We start from the raw sequence: 22,756 nt of genomic DNA on the forward strand, positions 1-22,756 counted from the left end.
TTGCTATCTTAACTCCTATTATATTGTCGAATTAAAGGTTTAGCTGAAAGTTGAAATTTCGACTCGGGTAGTGCAAATATTTATCTTAATTAAGACGACTTTAATGAAAATACGGATAGAAGATCTCGGGATAATCTGCAGGATAATTTTTCCAATTAAATCCCGAAACGTAACGCACGCTTCCGGTTATTGATCTCGCCTCGTTCGCTTTCGACATAGAGCTCGGAAGAGACGCACGGATGACGATTAGATTCGTCCTCTTCTCCCCGCCGAATTCTCCTCCTCGCTTCGTAATTGACCGGACGATACCTGGCCCGTTTTCCCTCAGTCGTCGTTGGCTTTTTCGCCCGCGGTCGCACTTCTCCGCTTTAAATTCCAGCTGCGACTCGGTTCCATAAGTAGCTCCGGGCGGCCCCGGTGTCGTTGCGAGCTGCACACGTAACGTCGCATTACATGCGCCGTCTGCTGTCCGCGATGTCGCAGTCGTTACAACGCAGTCCGTGTTAAACTCGCACAATGCGCACTCATATACGTGTCTCGTGGGCGAGTTTATCGGGTATTTGACGCGACGGCGCTAGGAAAACATTAGGTGTGTTCTGATATCGCGTAAAAAAGGACAATATTGACGAAGACTAAATTCTCTGGAAAAGTAATCTTTTAATGTGCACACATTCGCTCTTTCGACTCGTTCTTTTCGAAATGCACGATGAATAATTCTCCGGGCGACACACCTCGTGCGCGCATTGTCGCCCGACATGAACGCAAAGTCACGCCATACGTGACGGCGAGAGGAATAGAGAAAGATAGAATCGGCAGGGTGGTGGTATTGTTTCGCAGTTCTTTAGAGACCCTCGGTATTATTGTCGCGGATTACTGCTGTATCACTCCTTTCCTCTCCTTTCTCCCTCTCTTTTTCTCTCATTGCATTTGTCTTGTTTTTACTTCTTTCGCCTTTCTTTCGTTCTCTCTTTCTCCTCTCTTCCCCCCCTCATGCCGGCTAGCAGACGACGCACGTCGATTCTCCGCGAGTGGCTGTTTCCCTTTGTCGTCGTTTTTGCAAAGTCGTTGCGCTCCGTTTTGTACTTCCAGTCGAGCGGCCGACCGGAAAATGTAAGAAGAACCTGAAAGGCTACCTATTCTCCGGTGCCTGTTACCTTAAACTGCCGCCAATATGCCTCAATTCCGTCGCGCGTGTCCCTTTTCGCGCGCGAAAAATACCGTTGTAACGCCTTTCTCGTGATAATCGAGCCACCAGCTCGCGAGATATCCGGTAACTCAGCCGAAATCAATGCGGTCTCGAATAAACACAGTTATAAATGATATAATTATAAATGTACAATGCAGTCATGAATAATGCATAATGATATAATTCTAGACGGATAAGATATATTACAGCCGGTTGATCCAGCCAATTTTATTCGTCACATAGTCCTTCCTCTCTGTTTAACGAATAAAACAGAACGATTATATAACCATTGCAAATTGAAATGCGTAACGAATCTCGTGCGGCCGTTTAATTGAAAATCCGCAAACGTTCACGAATCAGTCGTGATGACGGGAGGCGGTAAATAATCCACCGTAAGTCTGTGAGGATGATCAGGTTTGGTAGATCGATTTGACCGGGCTGAGAGTTTTTAAATAAATGTCAGGAGTCAACTTATTGCAGGCGATTGGCGACGGGCGATATTTGATTTCCGCGTATATTTGCACTAGCGGAATCCGCAATCGTCTCTCGATCGGACGGGAAATATTGGCGTCGATCCTTCGGTTTAGCCTGCATACCGGAATTCTCCGCTCGTCGAATCGCGATTTAGATCCCGGCGTCGGGTCAACAGGCTCGCCAACGGGCGGAATCGATTGCTGTCGAGTCGCCAGCGAATAGGAACGAATTAAATTTATTATAGATAAACGCCGAACGCGTCCCGAAATAGGAGACATCGATACTTCATCGGCCCGCGAGTGTCCGGGCAACACGATAAAGGTCGATTCGCGCGCGCTTCGATGACGACGCGATATCGCCGGGAGAAATCAAAAACGTGTATCGCTTCTTCCAGGAGACTTTTGCAAGACGGAACGGCGCTATGATCACGAAACTGATAAAAGAGTGTATCCGGTTTCTCGATGTCGGGAGCGCCGGCGAAGGGCGCACCGAAAATTGCGCGGCGTTAAGTGAAAGTCGTAATAACGGCGGCTTAAGGTTTCGCGAAGTGAAGCGAAACCCTATCTTTTCGTTTCCCCGTAGGAGAGAGGGTCTGCGTGCAGAGGACAGAGGTCGGGAAAGCGGACGGTGGCGGGGGAGGAGAAAGAGGAGACGGCGACGGCGAGAGATCGATAACGGTGGAAACTGCCTGCGTGCAGAGAGGGTCCTCTCACTCCTCCCTCCCCTCCTGTTCGTTCTCCCGAAAGCCTCGGAGGGAAGGGGAGAGAGGAGACTTTGTTTCACGACGGAGTGGATTTCCGTTCGTCGGATGGCCGTTCGAAAATAATTGCGCGAACCTCCGGATTCCGTGAGGGAACAATGTGCCGCGCCTCCTCCTCTTCTTCTTCTTCCTCTTCCCCCGTTTCCCTTTCACCCGCCTTTCCTACCTTCATTCGTCCTTCGCCGGGTCGGGCACCGAATGTTATCCTGAAAGGGGATGGCGAACGTGGAATGAGATAACCACTCATGAGAGATTCTGCGTTGCCGCAGATAAATCATCCGGTCAATGTACAGCTTGATAAGCGTACTAAAGCTCGTCGGCTGTAGCGCGGGCTCGTCGTAGTGTGTGATTCGTTGCAGCTGCTACTAAGCCGTCGCTGAAATAGAAATCTCTGTTAATTATGAGGGAATACGGATTTTTGCACGGCTGTCCCGCCGTTTAGGTTTTCTTTCTTTTTCCGTCGCTGTATTTCGTTCAAGGGTTTTGCTGCGGCGCGTGAAAATTCCCCCCAATAATCGATACGCAACGAGAACAATCGTGAGAAAAATGCGCAATTATTTTTAATAATTTTTCAAATTTCAGTGAAAAGTTCGTAATTGCAGCTTATTTAGCAGTTCTCTACGATTGTTTAATTACTTTTACGAAAAGAGCGAAAGGAAGCGAATGATTTCATCATAATTTGGACTAGTCGGTATGAGTAACGTGCCCGAATTAGCGGACTGATGTCAAAGTCGACGGAATTGTCGAACAATTATAGAAGATGAGACGCACCATCGTCGTTCTCTGACACATCGCTAAACGCTCGTTTTCGGAGGCGGCTTTGGGATTTTCGGTGGACCGCGAAATATGTCGGCATCGATTCAACGTCCAAAAATAATTTTCCCGCACGCGGACGGGAATGCGCGATTCGCCAACGGAAGCGCGGTCTTTCTTAGTCGTACACGTCGCGTCCGACGTCGTCGTTACTGATCGCGTAAAGGAGTGAGAGAGTGAGAGAAGAAAACAGGGAACTAGAGGGAAAGAGACAGAAAGGGAGAGAGAGCGCTTACTTTTTGTAAAACGTTTTTCCTCGCGCTGAGAGCTTCGAAGAAAGCTCTTTTGAAATCCGAGAGCAGGGACGTCCCCGGGGATGATACAGCTTCTTACGAAGAGATCTCCCTCCGGGCCACTGCGAAGCTTCGGTTCGCGCCGGCAAAACTATGAGAAATATCGCGCGATTTTTTCGACTCTGTAAACGAAGCGACGGAACGTCGTGACAATGTAAGAAAAACGTAATGGTAAATAACGACGGAATCGTCAGAACTTAAATCTCGATCGCTGAACTCCTGTAGATAATAAAGCTCTACATTGTCATCCTTTCACATCGGGAAAGTTTTTGCATCTGGAAAATCGGCAAGCTCTCTTGGAGATAAATCCACTCGAGATTATCTCACGCTTCTCATGTTTGTTTCTCTCGTATGTCGCATCCGGTTTAAACCGTTTCGATGTATATATGCGCGCGATAAAGTTAATATCTTCGTATTATCGGGTCCACAGATTTACCTGAACGTGGGTTCTATAGCTGGAAATTCGACACATCTTTAAATGTACGACACACCGAGATATCGGACCGGTTGATCATAATCGTTTCCGCCAGATTTGTCCTACGGACAGACACGTCGTTTCCGGTCGGCGGAGTATAATACCATTTGTCGAGCTCCAGCAGCCGCGAACTGGAAAATGTTTCAGAATTTATGAGGCCGCTGTAGGAGGGCGAAATGTATAGGCTGGAGAGCGATAGGAGCGGGACGAGGAGAAACACGACCAGTGCGAGAAAGCGCAGTGGTATCGGTATACGCGTTTAGCTATCGGTCGGCCCCGACGAATTATTCGATTATCTTCGGCTTGAATAATGTTCGCCGGAAAACGATGAAGCGTCCGCGAGCGACTTGAACTTCTAATAATGACGTTAACGATCCGGTGTAATAAGAGTTCGGACAGTAGGATGTACTTCTTTTCGCGTTTCCGATCAATTTGTCATTGCGAGCTAAAAGCAGAAGGCAGAAGATTCGGCTAAAATGTCGGGATATTGAGCGTTATAAATATCACGAATTATACGATATTTATTCAGATGCGTGGAAAAAAAGAATTTGCTCCCGCAATTAAAAACTAGCTGTCCATATAATGCAGTTGAAATTTAGTTAGCCGACCCAGTTTTCAGCTGTGAGAGCTAATTCTTATAATTATAGTCGTACGCAGAAAAAAAAATTAGCTCCTACAGCTAAAAACTAGGTCCGGTAAGTAAATTTCAGCTGTACTATATGGATAGCTAGAGCTTGATATGGTAGGCAGCGCAACTTTGTCTGCTATGCTATAGAGGTCCCGGGTTCGATCCTCGGCAGAACCAGAAAATTTTTCATACGCTCGTAGCTCCTCTTCGGTGGCTCGGCAAACCATCAGTATATTCATGTCAAGAAGAACTCTCTCTCGAATTTGCCGTTCGGAACCGGCGTTTAAAAACTGTGGGTCCCGTATGCGTGTGTATAATCTGCGTGCGCACCACATGCATACGTAAGAGAGAGAGAGGAGGAGGAGAGAAATGGCTCGATATGAGCTGTAGCGCCATCGAATAATAATATGGATAAGCTAATTTTCAGCTGTGGCAACTAATTCTTTTTTTCCGTGTAACGGGCCGTTACGGTCATGAAACGTTAAATAGCAAGAGATTAAAGAGCCAAAGGTAGGACAAAATGGTGAAAAATTTATCGTCGAGTTCACCGGTGGTATAAATTTTATTGTAGCTTTTATTGCTGCTCGGAACTGCGTGTGTTCTCGCTTTTGGCACGTAGTTTCGCGGTACTTTGTATACACTGTACAAATGTACCGCGAGACAAACGACACATTACACGGGGTGACGGTTGTGAGAAAGAGAGAGAGAGAGAGCCAGCAAAGTTTGGCGGATTTTTGGCGTGTTAGCCGCGCGTCTGCTACATTTTTTATTTATTTGACCGGTCGGTTGGGAAGTTTTGGCGAGCCGGATAAAAGTTGGGTGGATCGACAAACCGCCGCCACCGCCGCCGTCACTGCGGATGCGCGCTCACGACGTCACTGTTTGAGGCACCTGCTGCTGCTGCTGCTGCCGTTGCATCGTGTTAGGAAACTGCTCGTCGTGAGTTTCTCTCTCTCCGTTACTGCGATACACTCACCGTTTCCATAAAGCGGCAATAACTTTCGGAGTTTTGCGCTCGCAATGCTCGCTTTTGAAACAACGAGGACGCAAGCTCAAAGGATTTCGTGAGCTTACTAGTCGAATAGAACAAGTCGTTCGATCGCCTGGTGCATGTTGCCGACCAATATATCGTACAATATTTTCCGGGAAGATTAGATTAGATTGTTACTGGTAAAATAAAATAACTGATTTTTACTACACTGAAGATAAAGATCGACCGGATAGAATCATTTGTTTCGAGAAACTGATGACGTGGCCGTTTTAGACATGTCTCGAGAGCGAAGCTAAGGCGGAAGTCGCGCGCTTCGACGGGGTCGCGAGCCCGAAAGCAAAAGCGAGCCTCTTGCTTACTCGGCACTTTCAATTAAGCATCAAGCTTTCGCCGGCGAAGCACGCAATCTTCCCCTTATGGCCGCATCCACTCCTGGCCGCCTTTCCCTTCGGCGTATCTCCGTGAAATCGGCCGCTTATTCGTGAGATTTAGGAAGAAGAGTAGAGAGTGAGCAAAATGTTTCAAGGTTTGTCGAGCCGTTGTTAATTAAGATTAATCGTGAAAGACGATTCGGAGTCGGCGTGACATCGCCCATGACATGGCACACTTGGTTGCAAAACAATTTCGAGTGAAATTAAGAGCGTAACAAACTGTAACGATTGAGAGTCACTGCCGATGGGCTTGTCAAAGTGATAGTACAGTGTGAGAATAAATTTGTTCGAGAAGACATGGCATGTTAATACATTCCAAAATTCAGAAAATATTCTGGTTTTAACCGTAGTAATATTGCTGCAAGAAATTTTTTCCTTTTTTCTCAACTGTACATTCGGTTGCAAGACGGCTTATACACCGTTTTTTAAGTTAAGAACGCTCCAAGTTGTCACAATTGCAAGGTACTGCTGACGAGTTTGCGCAGTAATCGGTTATGACAGAAGCCGAAGTAATAATGTACGATATAAACAATATTATGCTCTTATCCGTGTGATAGATAAGAACAACATATCTTTATATCATCCTATATACTCTTTATCTGATAAGTAAGAAATATAATAAAGATAGTTGGATCTTTCCTTAATCTTCCGTTGTGATGTCTCGGAGTCAATGTTGGGTTGATGTGTCCCATATATCACATTCCGGTTTTTGTTGTAATAGATTACCGCGCAGGCTTATGAGTAGTAGCCCAATATGACCATTTCATACACTAACTATCGGAAAAAGTGTGTCTGAACCATTTTGCAATCGTGTGTATCTTCGAGATGACGACGATCGTCGTCGTTATTTTCAAGCGACCGTAAACAATTTCACCTTCTTATACGAGCAGCCGCGAAATAAAGACCCAACGAGCCGAGTCGAGAATTACGACGTGGAAGCGCCGCGGAGACGAACGTAGTTTGAAATTGAGAAAGTTTTAGCGTCCACATTGTCCGAGAACGCCGCTTCTTTCCCCTGACATGGAGGGAAAGAAGCTCGCAGGTAGCCATAAAATATTAATGAGTGCTGCAACTTCACTCTCCCGGAAGCACTTATTTATCTCGTTGTACCTTGTTAAAATTGACTAATGTTCTATCGCGGGATTTTCCCATCGTGCAAGTCACCTTAATAATCGTGCAATATCGTGAGTAAGTCAAAATAGATATTACAACGCGATAATACAAGGTATATCTGAACTCTATCGACAATCTTACAGGACAGATTCTATGTTGAGAAATAAATAAAAAGATCTTAGACATATGTTCATGCATAATAAATATATATAAAAACTTAGTTTTTGAGATATAGCTTCAGAAGATGACAGAAATATGTCACGATTAACGGGTAAGAATGCCAATACAACACCTTTTCTATCTGCTTTTGAAGGTAATATTTATTAATTTTGATATTTCTGAACATCAACTGAAAAATCAACGTTGATATATTAATACCGTTTATTGTGAGTGAAATTAAAAAAACATATTTCCTCGTGCATTATGTATGCCCACAGATGTAAATTATGTATTTATAAGGGAGGTATTTTTAATAATGTTTATAACAGTGTCTATTTATTTATAAGACATGTTTAATGAATAAAATATATTTTTTTTTTACTCAAAAAGCAGCTACATCTTAGAAACTAAGCGTTTGGGGACATATATTTACTAAGATTTTTTTTTTTTTAATAAAATCTATCCTATGAGTTTGTCGATGGAATTCAGATACATCCTGTATATTGCCAAGGTAAATTTCCTATCGATCTGCGACTTTGGAACGACACGCATCGAGCTGCGAAGTTTACCGGCACGAAAGTATATTACTCGTTAAACCGATACGCAACTTATCGCCGTATTCACATGCAATAATCTTCTTTAGTTTGGTTTCTCCTTTCGAAAATATGTGACTTCCCAGACAAGGTTACCCGATAACGCGTTTAATGATACGCGTTAAACGTATTATCAGCCGAGACGAGTCCGGAAACTGCAGCGAATGTTATCTCCATTGTCCGTTGCGACAAGAGAGTCATGTCTCTCCGAGATCATTGGCTCATCGTAAAGTCGAAAAAAAATAGAAGAGGAATATAACGGGGATCTACATCGCATGCTTACCGATAGCACGAGAGAGTTCGTCAGCTCTTGCCGTACACGCGTATAGCAACCGTACCAGCATCGCTCTACGGTGGCACCGTTTTATCTCGTTTACTGGTCATGGTCGGCTTAGAATTTCGATACGATGTTGTGCTCTCGGAATATGCGAGATAACGCGCGCCTCTTATCATCTGCTCATTGATACAGTTCGGGAAATTATTTGTGGACTATAGATAAAAATTCCGTGGCCGCGATCCGTCGGCAAATAAGGACAATTCCGGGGAGAACTGCATATCTTGGTTCAAAGAGACTCCGGAATCGCTTCCAGCGCGTCGTCTACGGACTCGGTAATCCGAGTCGAACGAAGTTAAATAGGCGAGAATGTCGCTGAGATTAGGACGGCCGGGCTTTGCCCTGCACCCCTTTTTTTTTTCTCCTGTCTTTCTCTGCCCTTTTTTCCTATCCCGGGACGCATCCCATCGGCTTGGAAAAGCAAATCACGACGAGAGGAAGTCTCCTCTTCGTTGATGGCGACGCCGTGTGTCGGTAATGCGAGAAGTTCTCTCGACTCCCGCTTGGCACGGTCCTCGTCCTGCATGCTCGAGCGAAAGGAAAAAGGATCTCGCTCCTTTTCCCCGTCCCGTTCAGTCTCGTCCCATCTCGACGTGGGGCGAGGCGACGCGACGCGCGGCCCGGACTTTTACGCGATTATCGAAGTGCGAGAAGTACTCGCCAGGGAGAAGAGAAAGAGAGAGAGGGGGAGGCGTATTAGAGTCCGAAGAAGATTTCTACGGTGAGAGAACTCGATACCTATCCCGGGAGGATGCAACTATCCGCGAGGTTGCTTCCGTATTTCCGGCGAAAGAAGTCGGAGCACGTCGCCGCGTATGTGTGTAAGCGGAATATTGCTACGTCGGCGGCGGCGGCCGGGAAATATGAGATTCGTCGACGGAAAATGTTGTCGACGCGCGCGGAGAGATGTAGGTGATGGGATCTGCGGCGCGCGTCTCGAAGCGAAGAAGAACCTTATAAAACTCCGAACTCGGTTACTATGAATGGAATGCGGACGGATCGCGCGCAATATATACTTAACGTTCGAGATTATTTGACGTAGAACGCGTTGGTGAATTTCTTCGGGCAGCGGCGAAATTTAATAACCCGGAAAGAGAGCGCGCGCGAGAGAGAGAGAGAGAAAGAGGAAGGATGCAATCCGCGACTATCGGCGAAATTCCCTCGGCTTTTTTTTTTTTTGGCAAAAACAGAAAAAGTCAGAGTGCGCGCAGTTCTGCGTGAGCGTGCTCGCGTAGGTGGAATATTGCTGGCGTTTGTGGAATATGAGATTCGTCGATGGGAAATGTGCGATGGGGCCTACGGGGAGCATAAAGAACCGTATAAAATTCGAAACTCCGTTGATATCAGTGGAATCTGCGAGTGTACGAGTAGCATTCTAGCGATGCAGCTTCTTCTTGCCGCCTGTGCTACTTATATCTTCGAGTGAATTTCTCTCTCTCTCTCTCTCTCTCGATCGTGGCGAAAAATCTCACCTCAGGAAGGAATATCTAAGCGTGTCCGACGTATTAAAGATTATAAAGCGCGCATCTCAAGCACAGCATCGTCGACTTGCTGTTAACGGAAAGAAAGAAAAATAAAAATAATTCTACGATATACGATTTGCCGGGTGGCGATTTGCGGCTTGACGATGTTCCGAGAATAGGAATCGCACAGACGGTCTATTTACGGACTTTACGCCACGTTCGTTAATTTCTAATCGTTATCACCATGAAAAGAGCGAGAGAGATCACGTGTGTGAACGAGAGAGTGGGGGAAAGGGGGGGGGGAGTAGAAATGAAAGAGTGCGACACGTTCTTGAGAAGAAAGAACAAGACCACCCAACGATCACGTGGCCGGTCGGATATTTATGTTACGATGTGAGGCGTGTAGTAGCCACGCATGTTGACGAGCTCGCTTTTTGCCGGCCCCGCTAATGCGCTCGCTTTTACTGCACCCACTCCCGCCGCTGTCCGCGGCTTTATCGCGGCCCGCCGATGCATGGCGCGAATGTGCTGATGACCGGGATCGCAGCGTCGAATGGCGCGCCGTTGGCATCGCCCACAACGGCGATACATCGATTTCTTCCTGATGTATGCAGGGCACGCGGATTGCCAATGGAGATGGCCGGTCGTATTACCCTACGTTCGATGAAGCTGGCGAGGTTCTTCGTGAATTTCACGAATTCGACGTGACTCGAGATCTCGAGGAACTTTTTAATTTATGATTAATAATTGTTCCGTTGCATTCCATTTAATCGAATATGAGTATTTGTGAAATTTTTTTAAATTTTTAACTACATATTTAAAAATTTTGTGTTGAAAATGGCCCGCTGAAATTTTGTGTTATTTTAACACGGGGAATGTGTTAAAAAGTGCACAAATATAATGTTAAATTAACACATTCCTCTTGTTAACCTTTTAAGGCTCGCATATCGATTTCACTGGAATAAATTATAATTTATTCGAAGGTTTTTTGATGTCGTAGGACGTATAATTGTCTAAAAACATCTTTATAACGTCTTATTTTGTGAAGGGCATCTTTGTTCTAGTTTGTATAGGACATCTTTAGGGCGTCCTATTTTAAGTTGGGACGTCTTAAGAGCGTCCTAATTTATTTGTTTTACGACGTCTTATTTTGTGAAGGGCATCTTTAGGGCGTTCTAATTTGGTCTTTGACGTCATTAGGACGTCCTAACTTAGTTTAGGATGTCCTAATTTATTTGTTTTGCGACGTCTTAAAGACGTCCTAATTTTTTTTATTTGCGACGTTTTTAGGACGTCCTAATTTTTTGTTTTGCGACGTCTTTAAGACGTTCTAATTTCTGTTGGGAATCTGTTAGATTCAAATATTTTTATTTTCCCATGTAATAATTTTTAATTTAAAGTTGTTAATTTATTATATAAACCCCTCTATATTATTTTTGTATAGAAAGTATAAGATTTAATTTGTATACAGAAGCTTGTTTGACAGACAGTTTTATACAATATTTTGCAATATATTTAACGTGCAAATTTTTTTATAGTTAGAACAACATGTGTTTATAAAATTAGAAACCGAAGTATTAATCATTCTCACTTGACATTAACCTCTTGACTTTATTATTTTTCTTGATATAATACAAGATTAAATTGTTGTAGCTCAGAATGAATATTATATTATAATAATATTTTTTTACCTTTCTTTTGAAAATTACCCAATACCCTTTTGAAAAGGGTAACTTTTTATAATTATATTGACGGAACCATTACTTTACAACAGATGAAATTTATAGAAAGCCCAAAGTTAATGTACATTATTATGTATATTGAGGCTTAAAGGGTTAAAGTAGCAAAATTTTAATGAACAATTTTTGATATACATTTTTTACTGTGTAGTAATTAAACATTTTTTCGTGGCATCCAACTTATTCGAACATAATTTTTTGTGACATTCTATTTAACTAAATATTCTTCTCGTGACCAATTCAAATTAATTGAATGTAAGTTCTACAATACATTATATTCCGGGGAAAAATCGCGTACACGGAAATAGAACTGGTTCTAGACGTATTTGCCAAATAGCCGTAACTGCTTTTTTTTCAGGAGTAGGAGAAGGAAAGGGGGCAGGCTTAGTTTAAACGAGATTTTTTCGGCTAAAAGAGGGATTTCGTTGAAAAGTTTCGCCCGTGGAAGGCGCTCAGACTTTTGATGGCCGTTTAGGACTGCTCGAAAAAGGCACGCACGCGTGGATCGTTCTTTCAAAGTTCACCGAGCGTCGTCGATTTCGAAATTTTATCGCTACTCGCGAATGTAGCGACGGGGCGAGTGAATGCGAACAGGCGAATCGCACGAGAAGTCGCATTTTTAACAACGGCAGACGGTAAATTCGAGCAACGGGCAACGAGCGTGTGCGAACGAAATGCGAGTTTGCATAATTCTTGTAAATACGATTAGATACATCGTCGTGACGCAGTATCTCGCGCGATGAATAATATTCCCGCGAGCTGCCAGTTGCGAGATGAATTTGCGCTCCTAATTGACCGCGTTCGTTAGGGAATTCATTATGACGGTCGGCCCACGAGGTATAATGCGAATAGCTGTACATCAAAGTCGGGGAAAGTTCGCAGAGTAGAACGAGCGAACGAGCAAGCGAGAGAGAGAGAGAGAGAGAGAGAGAGAGAGATAGTTCACGGGGCATGAAGTCGACGAAACATTTCCGTAGTTTGGCGAGAGAGGATACCCTCCCGAACAGTCTTTCTGTCTCACGCTGAGTGCGCCGTGACACATCAGTTACAACACGCCGCGCGAACTTAATTAATTCGGGTGTCGTCAAAGGGGAGCGTTTGGGATACATTCATGGCGGCTAATTCGCGCGGCAAATTTCAACGACGAATCATCCGTGAGACGGCCGGGCATAATCGCGAGCAGAGTGCGCGCTCCAAATCTGTCTCCTTGGCGCCTGCGAATTCTTCCTCGTCGATTTGCAGTCGATCCTTCTCTACGTAAAAGCTGTCCCGTAATTCTCGAGCTCTTCAGAGCTCAGAGTCACTCGGAAAGGCGTACTCTTTCATAAATGACACACTCGCGCAAAATTAATTTTTGCCCGATAGACGGTAAAGCGCCTTTGTTCCTTTGGATTCCTTCGCTTTGACGAGTAATTCAACATTAACCGGCGATATCTTCCTAATACCCAATTATAATTGCATCTCCATAAAAACATAATCATATTCTCGAGAAAGTCCAAAGGGTAACTTATCTTTCAGCTGACACAAAATCTCTCTCCTTCTCTCTCTTTCGTTCTCTCGTGCCTTTCTCTCTCTCTCGTGTTATAAAACTTACCGTAACTTCGAGGTGATTTAAATCACTGACAAAGAAACTTGCGCATTTAAGGATTAAGAACCGTCTGAGCGGGAATATTGTGACTAGCACTGTATACCCGGAGAAACTTCTCTAATTTCGTTTTCTTTGTTTCCAGGGATCTTTGACTCGCGCCGGCCGTCGGGTAAGTCTCCAAACATTCTTCTCTAGTCGATTCGCGTTTGAAATAACTCTGCGTCCTCATAGGAAGCGCGCTCTGCGCACGAATCCCTCCAGGCCTCGTTTAATAAAACCACAAGCTCTCGGCTACACGATGACCGAGTTTATGCAATGCGAAAAACCACGAACAAAGAGCGTTGCGAGTTTAGCCTGTATTTCGATACACGTTTCCGATGTATATATTTCCCCTTTACAACATTCAGAAATTTAATTTCGCAAACAATAATCAAAGGGACCGCTCTTCGCACGTCGAATATTATTCAGCGGGTAAAAATATTTCACGCTTGCAAAGTCATCACGCTGAATTTCGCCGTGTCCGCCCTCTTTTTATTTATTTATCTATTTATTTTTACTCTTTTTGCCCCTTTTCCCGCACACATCGGTCCAGATTGCCGATAAGCTCCACGATTCGCGCGCGCTCGTAGCAATAACTGAAATTAGCGAGCGAACCCTATATCTGTCAGAACATGATGTACGAGGCGTGCGTGCGTGGGTGCATACGCAATCGATCGGCGGCGTGTGCAGGTCGAGATGCTCCTCGACAGATCCTCTCTCGGAGGACGAGTGCCGTCGCGCGGTTGAAAGGACCGCGTCGAGCTGAAGTGACAGACCGATCATTCGGTAACGGGATTTCGCCAGAACTCCGCGCGATCCATATCGCGGACGGTTATAATTCGATCGACGCGAGCAGATCTCGATAGCGGCGGATTCGAAGGAAACGGTTATGGTCGATTTAAAGTTTCTCTCTCACTCTTCTCCTTCTTCTACGCTTCGCGCGATTCCATCGGCTAGCTGACAGTTCGAACTATCTTTTTTTTTCCTTTTTTTTTGTTTTTAAGCGTACGAGTAAAAAGAAGGTAGGCCGACGAAATTTTTGGCAATTAGTTCGATCGCGAGCGGTTCATCGAGGCTGTTCGGCCTGGAGTTTAATTAATTGCCAAATGCGGGGACGAGCGTTGCTAGAATTTTCAGAGATAGACCGCGCCGCACTTCTATTTTCCCCCCGGTTTCTCCAGCGATTGGTCGCTCTCGAGAAATATTTGCGGAACAGTGATACACTGTTGCTTAGAATGTGTCGTGTTATCGTGTTTCATTAACGCTCATTTAGAGTGTTAGTGAGTCGAGAAAAAATTTGTTTCTCGTCAAGCGTTCCGTCGAGGTTGCATTTACGGCATTGCGCGGGTATATTTATTTCTCCGTCATGCATTGATCACTGTGGGATTTTTTCCAATGAACTTATGTAACGGTGAACCTTCGGAAAGCCCGATATGAATGATCGTTCAGACATGACTTTGTTCCTGGTTGTACGGGGTCTGGTGGGATGTTGAATTACGGCTTTGCGTGTCTCGTGCGACGTGGCGATTATTAAAGTAGGCCATCGGCGTGATCGACCCGACGAGTTTACGCCGCAGCTTGGCTTTTTACGATTTGTACACGTATATCGCGCGACTCGACACTCCTCTCGCACGCAGTCGATAGTCGTGTGGCGTCATTTAATACTAGAAGTACCGAACGGTCATTTCTGACTGTTTCGATTTTTTAATATTTTATTTCTTGTGTAAAAGGTAGGATTCTGAAATTTTATGATTTTTCATTCAGCCATAAAATTACATAATCCTATTTTTTACATAAGAAATAGGATATCGATCTAAAAAATAGAAACGGTCAGAAATGACCACTCAGTACTTCCAGTGTTAAATGTGATATTTTAACATCTTCTGTAGAAATCAAGAAACACGTCTCGTGGGATATTCGGTAGCTCTTTCGTAACTGTCTAATGAATTGATAATTCGACGATAGAATAATCATATAATTTTCACGATTAATTTTCAATATATTATATTAATCACACATCGTTAAATTAATTGCAATATTCGTATATTCGCGTTCAGTGCGTGTTTGAAATTCGTCTGTCGAAAATCATTTGTACCGATGACTCTTTAGAAATGCATTATAATTAGTTGTGCAAACGCGCGCCGGTCAAAGGTAAAATAGCTTCCTGCCTAAAGTTTAAACTGTGAAAACGGCCGTTGCGAAAGGGTTAATACGGCGTATAGGTGGACGATGGGTTCATACGTAGACGGGGGGTAATTGCTAATGCTTGGAGAAGCTAGTTGCCCAACACCTGACATTATCCTTCGTTAAGGCCCAACGACTCTTCGTAGAAAAGATAGAGAGCGAGTGTTGCGCGAGATAATGCCTCTCGGTACGGTATAATTATAAGCAATAGCCCCCTCGAGGATTAACACTCGCTCAAGGCTTTAAAGTTCCAACAAGAAAATTTTGTGCCTGTTCATATTCGCATATGTGGCTTTTCGGCAAACACAAAACATATCCCGAAAACGCATTATCGTAAATTCTTTCAAAATGAGCTTTAAAAATACATGAGTCTATATTAACACGTTAACTGCCAATTTATCGCCTCGGTGATACATTTAACGGTGTAAAGTAGAAAAAAGCAATATATATAGTAACAATATTAAGTAAAATGGTATTTAAAACTCTTAGAGAGATGTTCAATCGAATGAAATAAAGTAAGATAATGAGAACCTCTGCAAGATTGTTAGATTTGTGTAATAAAAATATTTCTAATATAATATCTGTAAAATATTTAATAACATAAAATAATAAAAATATTTTTGATTTCTATTTAACAAATATTACTTTGATTTGCGATTTTTCGAGAAAAATAAATTTCTTGACGTATTTATTTGACTAGACAAATTTCGCTTTAAGATTTGAGCTGGACAGCTAACACGTTAAGCATTTTTCTCGTGAAAATTTGTGAGATTATAAAAAATATTTTCTTCTTTTATTTAACGTCCTATTTAAGAGCCTCGTTTCGACGAATATCCCGGCCGACTACCACGTGACGCGCCAAATTGATAATCGGCACTCACATTTATCCGGTGGTCGAGCTCGACCACCGTTACATCCTTCGCCGGTCCGTAGAAGCTGTCCTCGGCAATCATTTTATCGCCGTCAGATTTTCCTCGCGCCATAACAGTTCGATAAATCGAGTCCGCGGACCGTTGGGAATTGTTTTATCGCCTCCCCTTATGTACCCTCTGCGTTTCCCCTTCGTCCAAGAATCTTCATTCATCCCGCGGAAATGGAGATGCATTTCGCAGGCACGAGATTAAGGACGAGATACGTGAGTAGAAAGAAGGAGAGAAAGAGAGAGAGAGAGCAAAAGTTTTCTGATACTTCCTGGCGAACGACCGCGATGAATTTCACCGCCGTTGTCAAAATAGGGGCTGCAACGAGGAAGAAGAATGGGGGAGGGGGGCGGACCGAAGGGAGCAAAGGACAGTAAGGGTAGGGAGGGAATGGGAAGGGGTCACCAGGGACCAGGATGCCGCGGTACGTACAGGAACAACCCCTCGGTCGGCCAGGATGCCGTGCAGAATCCCTCGCCGTCGCTATAACCCTCGACGTCGATGGATGCCCGTAAATCGCTGACCTTTTCCCCCGAATATCGTCTCTCTTGTCCTCTTCTCTCTCCCTCTCTCTCTCTCTTCCCTTCCACCACCTCTGCCGCCATTGTCGGGCATTTGCTGCAATTTTCTTGAGAAATTCCCGTGCTACCACTCCGCTTTTTCCTCGCACATCGCGGCCCTCGAGGCGCGACGATTTATCGATACGCGTCGGTGAACCTGTCGATGCTCGGGACGGTACATCGTGCTTATTATTATGGATTCTCGGACGATTCGCATAGTGGTATTATACAGGAGTAATCTTTTCTTCGCGGAGTACCGCGGCAAGAGTGTGCGAAAGAATAACTGTGGAAGCGGAACGGCGCGATTGATAGACGAAGCTCTCTCTCTCTCTCTCTCTCCCCCCCCCCCTTCTCTCTCCGCAGGATACTTGCAGAATATCCGTTATTATGGAACACCGTGAGATATATCGCAGCGGTGGTCGTAAATTCGACGCTGCATCGAGAGGAAGGAATTGAGTCTCGCTTGACGTCCATAAATCCGCGAAGAGAGAGAGACTTCTTCTAAATTATAATATTTCTATTATCGTTACGTATATTACGGCGAGATGAATCGTTATCCCGAAATAGAGATATCTTCGTGACGGAAATACGATGGAGTTTCGCGTCGGCTCCAGCCGACGAAAGGTCCGAAACTTTTTCCCGTCCTTTTTCCTCCGCCGAATGCTCCGTGTTCAACTTTTCCCAAACGGCAACGTAACACGTTTTCCGAATGTAACACGACAAGAGTTATGAAAGTTCCGGCCGTAAAAGCGCCGTTAGGCATCGTTCGCGCACGGCTCGCGCACGGTTCATCGACTTTCACGACTGATCACTCTCTTTGCTGCTCTGGATGCTCCGGCGAATCAATATCCATCCACGGTTTCCCGTCCCGCTCACCGGCCTCTTTCCACTCTTTCCGGTCTGCACCGATGGATAGGCACATGTCCAGCGCACGCGTACAACCTTCGCGCACAACTTTACGACGCCAAGTATTCTCGCGATATTTTCGCGATATATTTTTATCGGATAATTAATAAAAATTCACAAAATTTCCCCGTCGACTTTCACCCCCTAAACAGGGATTTATTTTGTTGCCGGCGTCCAGCGGTTCGTATCTCAAAATGTCGGGGTATTAAAATTTCCCGCTGAGCTCTTCTCTCTCCTTTCGTGTTGTAGAATTTTTTTCACACCTCCGTTCTTGGCCTCGTTTCTCCCGATACACTTCGCCCGGCCGCGAGCTCTCACGATAATATAACGCCATTATATAATAGATATTTCACGCCGTTTTATTGGACCGACTTCGCGCCTGCCTCTTCGATAAAATTGCCGATATATAATGGTGGGAGGAAAGGGGAGAGCGAAACAAATACCGGATGAAATAAAACGCGAGAAAGAAAAGAAGCATCACCGATACGACGACTCGTGCATGAGTACTGTATCGTGGGTGGTTGAAGGGGGTCGCCGGAGGACGGGAAGAGGGGAGAACGATGCGGAGGAGAAATCGCGGTTGTTTCATTTCCGGCGCGGCGGCGAGCCGCCCCGCGACGATTTCCCCAGAAAACGCCGACAAAAGCAATGATATCCAAAATGGCTGCTTACGTACTCGCTCGGGGGGCGGGTGTGAGTATGGCGGAGGCACTATTTAAGGGGAGGGAAAGACCGGCGAGATTCGACGTGCGCGAAGAACGCAATCTCGAGATTCCGAGTCGGAACAATGGCGAGTTAGCTGTTGGCTCGAAGCGTCCTCCGTCTACCCGCGCATTTCATCGAGTTTCCCCTTTTCTATATCGGATACATCTTTTTCTCTCCGCAGAAAAATCAAATAAAGATTCGCGAAGGAGCGTGCGTAATGATGATGATGACGATGCCGGACATTCCGTATCTCCTTTCTCGTCCTTCACGCCATTTGGTATTTATTTCTCCTTATTTTTTATGGCGCTCGTTCCCAGCGTAACGATGATCGCTGACGGCTTTCGGTTGTTATTCCACCGTACGTACGTGGAAAGAAGGACTGCCGCCGGGAAAATCTTCTGGAACGAGGCGGGATAGCAGATCCCCCACGTGGAATTCTATCCTGCCGGTCGGCCGGTCGTAGTGGTACGAAGGAAGGGGTAGAAAGAGGAGAGCACGACGCGCACGAGGTGGCAGACAGGAGAAGAAAGACGGAGGGCCCGTAGGTAATTTCGGGGAATCGTTCGTACGTCCATTTATCCTCTTCCCACTCGTTTGTATCCTCGCCACGGAGGAACATCCACTCCGCTCCGCACGTTTTTTCTCCTTTTCTTTTCTCCGGTTCGACGCTATTTTCTCCGCCGGAACCGCCGAGATAGAGCCGGGGAATAAGTCACGACGCGAAACGCAAATCGAAAAACCACCCCGGTAGTAACGTCGGGGATTCTACCGGCGTGCTGGCCGCGCGACGTCTCGGTCTGTCCCGTGAGCGATGGACCTATCAGTGTACAGAACTGTATCAGTCGCGGGTTCTAAGTTCTAATTTAAAAGCGATTGGTTCACGAAGTTGCGAAGCATAAGCGGAAAGACGAGGGAAGAAAAGAATCTAGCGCGCAATCACGAAGTAGGTACTTCATCGTTCAATATGTTGACTGCTACATTGATTTTCGTTGGTTTTATTTCAAAACTTTGTTAAAATTTGATCAACCAGAGACCACAGATACGATAAAACGTAATTCACGATACATGTATCGGTTGGCTCATTTTATCGGCTATTGAAATATTGGCTGTGTATTAATTTACATTATTTTTTATTTATTTAACTTTTTTGCCCCGTCTTTTATTTTAGTTTAAGGTCTGACATTAAGCGTATTTAATTTATTACACGTGCAATTGATTACATTTTATATTCCAATTATATAATCAGATCTGTGACTCCCAGAGCAGTCAACGTGACGATTAACGTAGCCTTCGGCCTTTTTCTTCTCACGCGTTTAACGTCAAGCGCGCTCGTCTGACTCTTCGGCTGGACACCGAGTGTGCTGTCTCCGTATAAATCGCGTGAAATCGAGATCGCACAATACCTCTCGCTAAACGGGCGAAATAAACGAGAGAATAGAAATACGAGACCTTGTTCTCTTCCTTGCCTGCGTCCCGTCGTTTTTCGTCCTCGTTATTCGTCGACCTCCTCGGAGACACCTTAAAAATCAATCCGTCTCGATGCCGCCACTTTGCCGGTCCATTCGAAACAAATGCGTCGCGACTGAGAGTATAGCTAGAAACGAACGAGAAGAAGAGACGGAGGAGGAGGAGGAGAAAGAAAAGCAGAGTGGCGGCAATCGGAGGTGCTCGTCCCTTAATCCGCTTTTACGTTCACGGAAAAGGTGCATAAGGCAACTTTACGATCGGTCAAATTCGCGCAGATAGTTCGGACTGCCATAAATGTCACGCTTCTCAGCCTCTTACCTACGCCACTTTCGCATTTTATTTCATTCGTCGCGCGCGAACGCTCTCTCCGGGTCGGCCGAATTGACGTGCAATTTGTCTTTTATCACGCGACGATCTCAAGACGAGGGAAAAGATTTCACAGAGTCTCGGCAGGAGGAACAGAACTCGAGTGTAGTTCATTCTTCTCTCTTCTTTCCGGTAACACGAATGTTGCGTAATCCTTTCTGCATTATTAATTCCATCAGAATCCAAGGAATCTCCCGATACGTCGATATCGAAAGGTCAATGCGACGATTACGAGGAGATTCCGTCGTATTTACCGGAAATTCTTCAGATTTTATCGCCGCCATTTGCATTCTGGTTCTGGTCGATGATGAAGAAGAAGGAAAGGAAAAAAAATGACGAGACATATTTACTCGTTGTAAAGATGCCGAGACTTCCAACGACGCGTCGGACTTTTTGAGTTGTTCGCCGGGTGTCGCGCCGCCAAGTCGCCGCGCGCGTCGTCGTTGTTTTCTTAATCTACTGCACATATCTTATAGGTGATTTAAAAATAGGACTAACGGTGAGTAATACGGTGAGTGTCGGGCGATATCGTCTTCATGATTCACTCACCTGGGCGGCACATTATTCCCAATTAGCCGATCCTGGTGCGAACCTAACGCGGTAGGTCGACGTTGAGACTCCGTATGCGACGCTGCTATTGGCGATGTTGTTGAAGAAAGCGGAGCCCACACGCGATTTCGTGGTTTTCCTTGTTCGTTCCCGGTACAACGAAGCGTCTATGTGAAAAGCGCCGACGATGCGGCCTCGGCGCTCTCTCTTATGCGCTCTTTGATGTCGACTTCCCAAAGGATCGGGTCTTTAACGACTTGACAATAGACGAGACGGCGGCCGAGGCGGGCCTCTCAGGTATGATGATTAAGTATTAAGCGTGTCATGAAAATCCGTCGGACTACCGTGTTCCTCGCTGAGTTTTCCCTGGGTGAAAAGCGGCCGCCGCGTACGGCTGGGCGCGGGAATAGTAACGAGACGCGCTCGAAAATAGCAGAAGCGGAAATTAAATATTCGGCCGTTCCCTTTGTCGGGATATTCGTCGGGCTACGTAATTCACCGTAATTCTCCGAGTAGAAAGGAAATTAATGCCGAGCACGTCGGCCGATTTGAGCCGCAATTTTTACTTGGGGAAAAATTCAGAAACCTCTCCCTCGGGGAAAGTGAGCTGCGTGGCCAGGAACGGGCAGAAACCGAGCTCCGAAGCGCGATTATTTCGGGATTAGCATATTTGGCCGGTAGAAGAGTTTCCATCGATCGCACCACCAACGAGATCGCGCACAGCCGCAGCTGCTGCGTCGCAAAATACGAACCGGAGAAACGTGTGCATATGTGTCACGCGATGCGCGATAAGAACCTCTCGAAACTTCGCTCCGATAACCGAGTCAGAATTTTGGTCGCGCATTAATTTTGCAAATTCCATCGGGCTTGAAAGACCGATGGAGAATCTCGAGATGCGACACTGTACTGTTGTCTTTCGATGCTAGAAACACTTCTTTCTCGATGTTTTGTTGAGGCTGAAAAAAGATTTCTTATGAATCGTTTAATATACAATTGTCTTTCAATAGTCCATGTTGAGGCTTGAAGAAGAATTTAATCGAGAATTATTCAATGTCAGATCATCTCAATAGAGTCTATTTACATTCAATCTTTATTTTTAATTTTAATAAGCAATACATGTTAATGTATTATTTATGTAACTGACTCAACATTACAGATAGAGTGTGCGCAACAAACAAATATTAAATAATTTAGTAAGATTAGTGCACGGAAAAGAAATTAATCTTAAATCAATGGTAGATATTCTTACATATGAGCAAAAATATTATAATCTTCTTAGAAGAGCTTCTTTAGTCTTTATTTAATCGAATTTGTATTGATGCAAGTATTATTTGAGTTGTTTTGATTGAACTTTCGCGTCGTATACATATTTGTACTTTTCCGTGTCTAAATCACTACGTCTCAAGGTGATGAACGGCGCGGAGTACGTGTATCAATGCGTTGTTTACATTCACCGTCAGGTGAGCCGAATATTCGTCGACTATTGAAGTATTTGCTCTCATCGATATTGCGTTAATTAATTTGTTTCTCCAATCGAATCGTATTTGCGTGAGTATGTGTCAGTACTAATGAGTGTCCTGTGCGACGAAGCGACCAGGAGGGGGATGCTTGATCGGGAAGCCAAATGCCGGAACGCGGGCGGTGATACATCACGTATTCTCAGATATGTCAATTCATTTATTAGACAGAATGTTTCCACTTTTAACGAACATTTGACGAACTCTCCGAAAGTAAGAAAATACTCCGGGTCGAAATTTGGAGTTATTTTCAGGCCGACATTCGCAGTCCGTCATCGTTCGATAAATAATTATGATGTAATAAATCTCTGATTATTTATTAACTTGTAATACTGATTTCGTACAACAAGAAATATCGATCCAAACAGCCGAATAACAACCCGAATACGAATTTGTAATTAATTACGCTCCCAATCAAAGATTGTGAATAATTTATAACTGCAATGCCGGTCTAAATTTCGCATGTCTTGTATTTTTACATCTAATAATGCCCCTTAGGCCTC

General features: G+C 44.8%; 1 protein-coding gene across 1 annotated transcript in view; it reads left to right on the top strand.

Annotated features, from left to right (window-relative positions):
* LOC106748630 overlaps nt 1-22,756 on the top strand; it is an 87,466-nt gene that overhangs the window by 17,645 nt on the left and 47,065 nt on the right. Inside the window, exon 3 of the mRNA XM_014627344.1 lies at nt 13,183-13,209. Coding sequence (XP_014482830.1) covers nt 13,183-13,209 — 27 coding nt within the window. The remainder of the gene's footprint in view (nt 1-13,182; nt 13,210-22,756) is intronic.

Source organism: Dinoponera quadriceps, unplaced genomic scaffold (genome assembly GCF_001313825.1).
Source record: "Dinoponera quadriceps isolate SergipeBrazil2010 unplaced genomic scaffold, ASM131382v1 scaffold343, whole genome shotgun sequence".
NCBI classification, from domain to species: domain Eukaryota; kingdom Metazoa; phylum Arthropoda; class Insecta; order Hymenoptera; family Formicidae; genus Dinoponera; species Dinoponera quadriceps.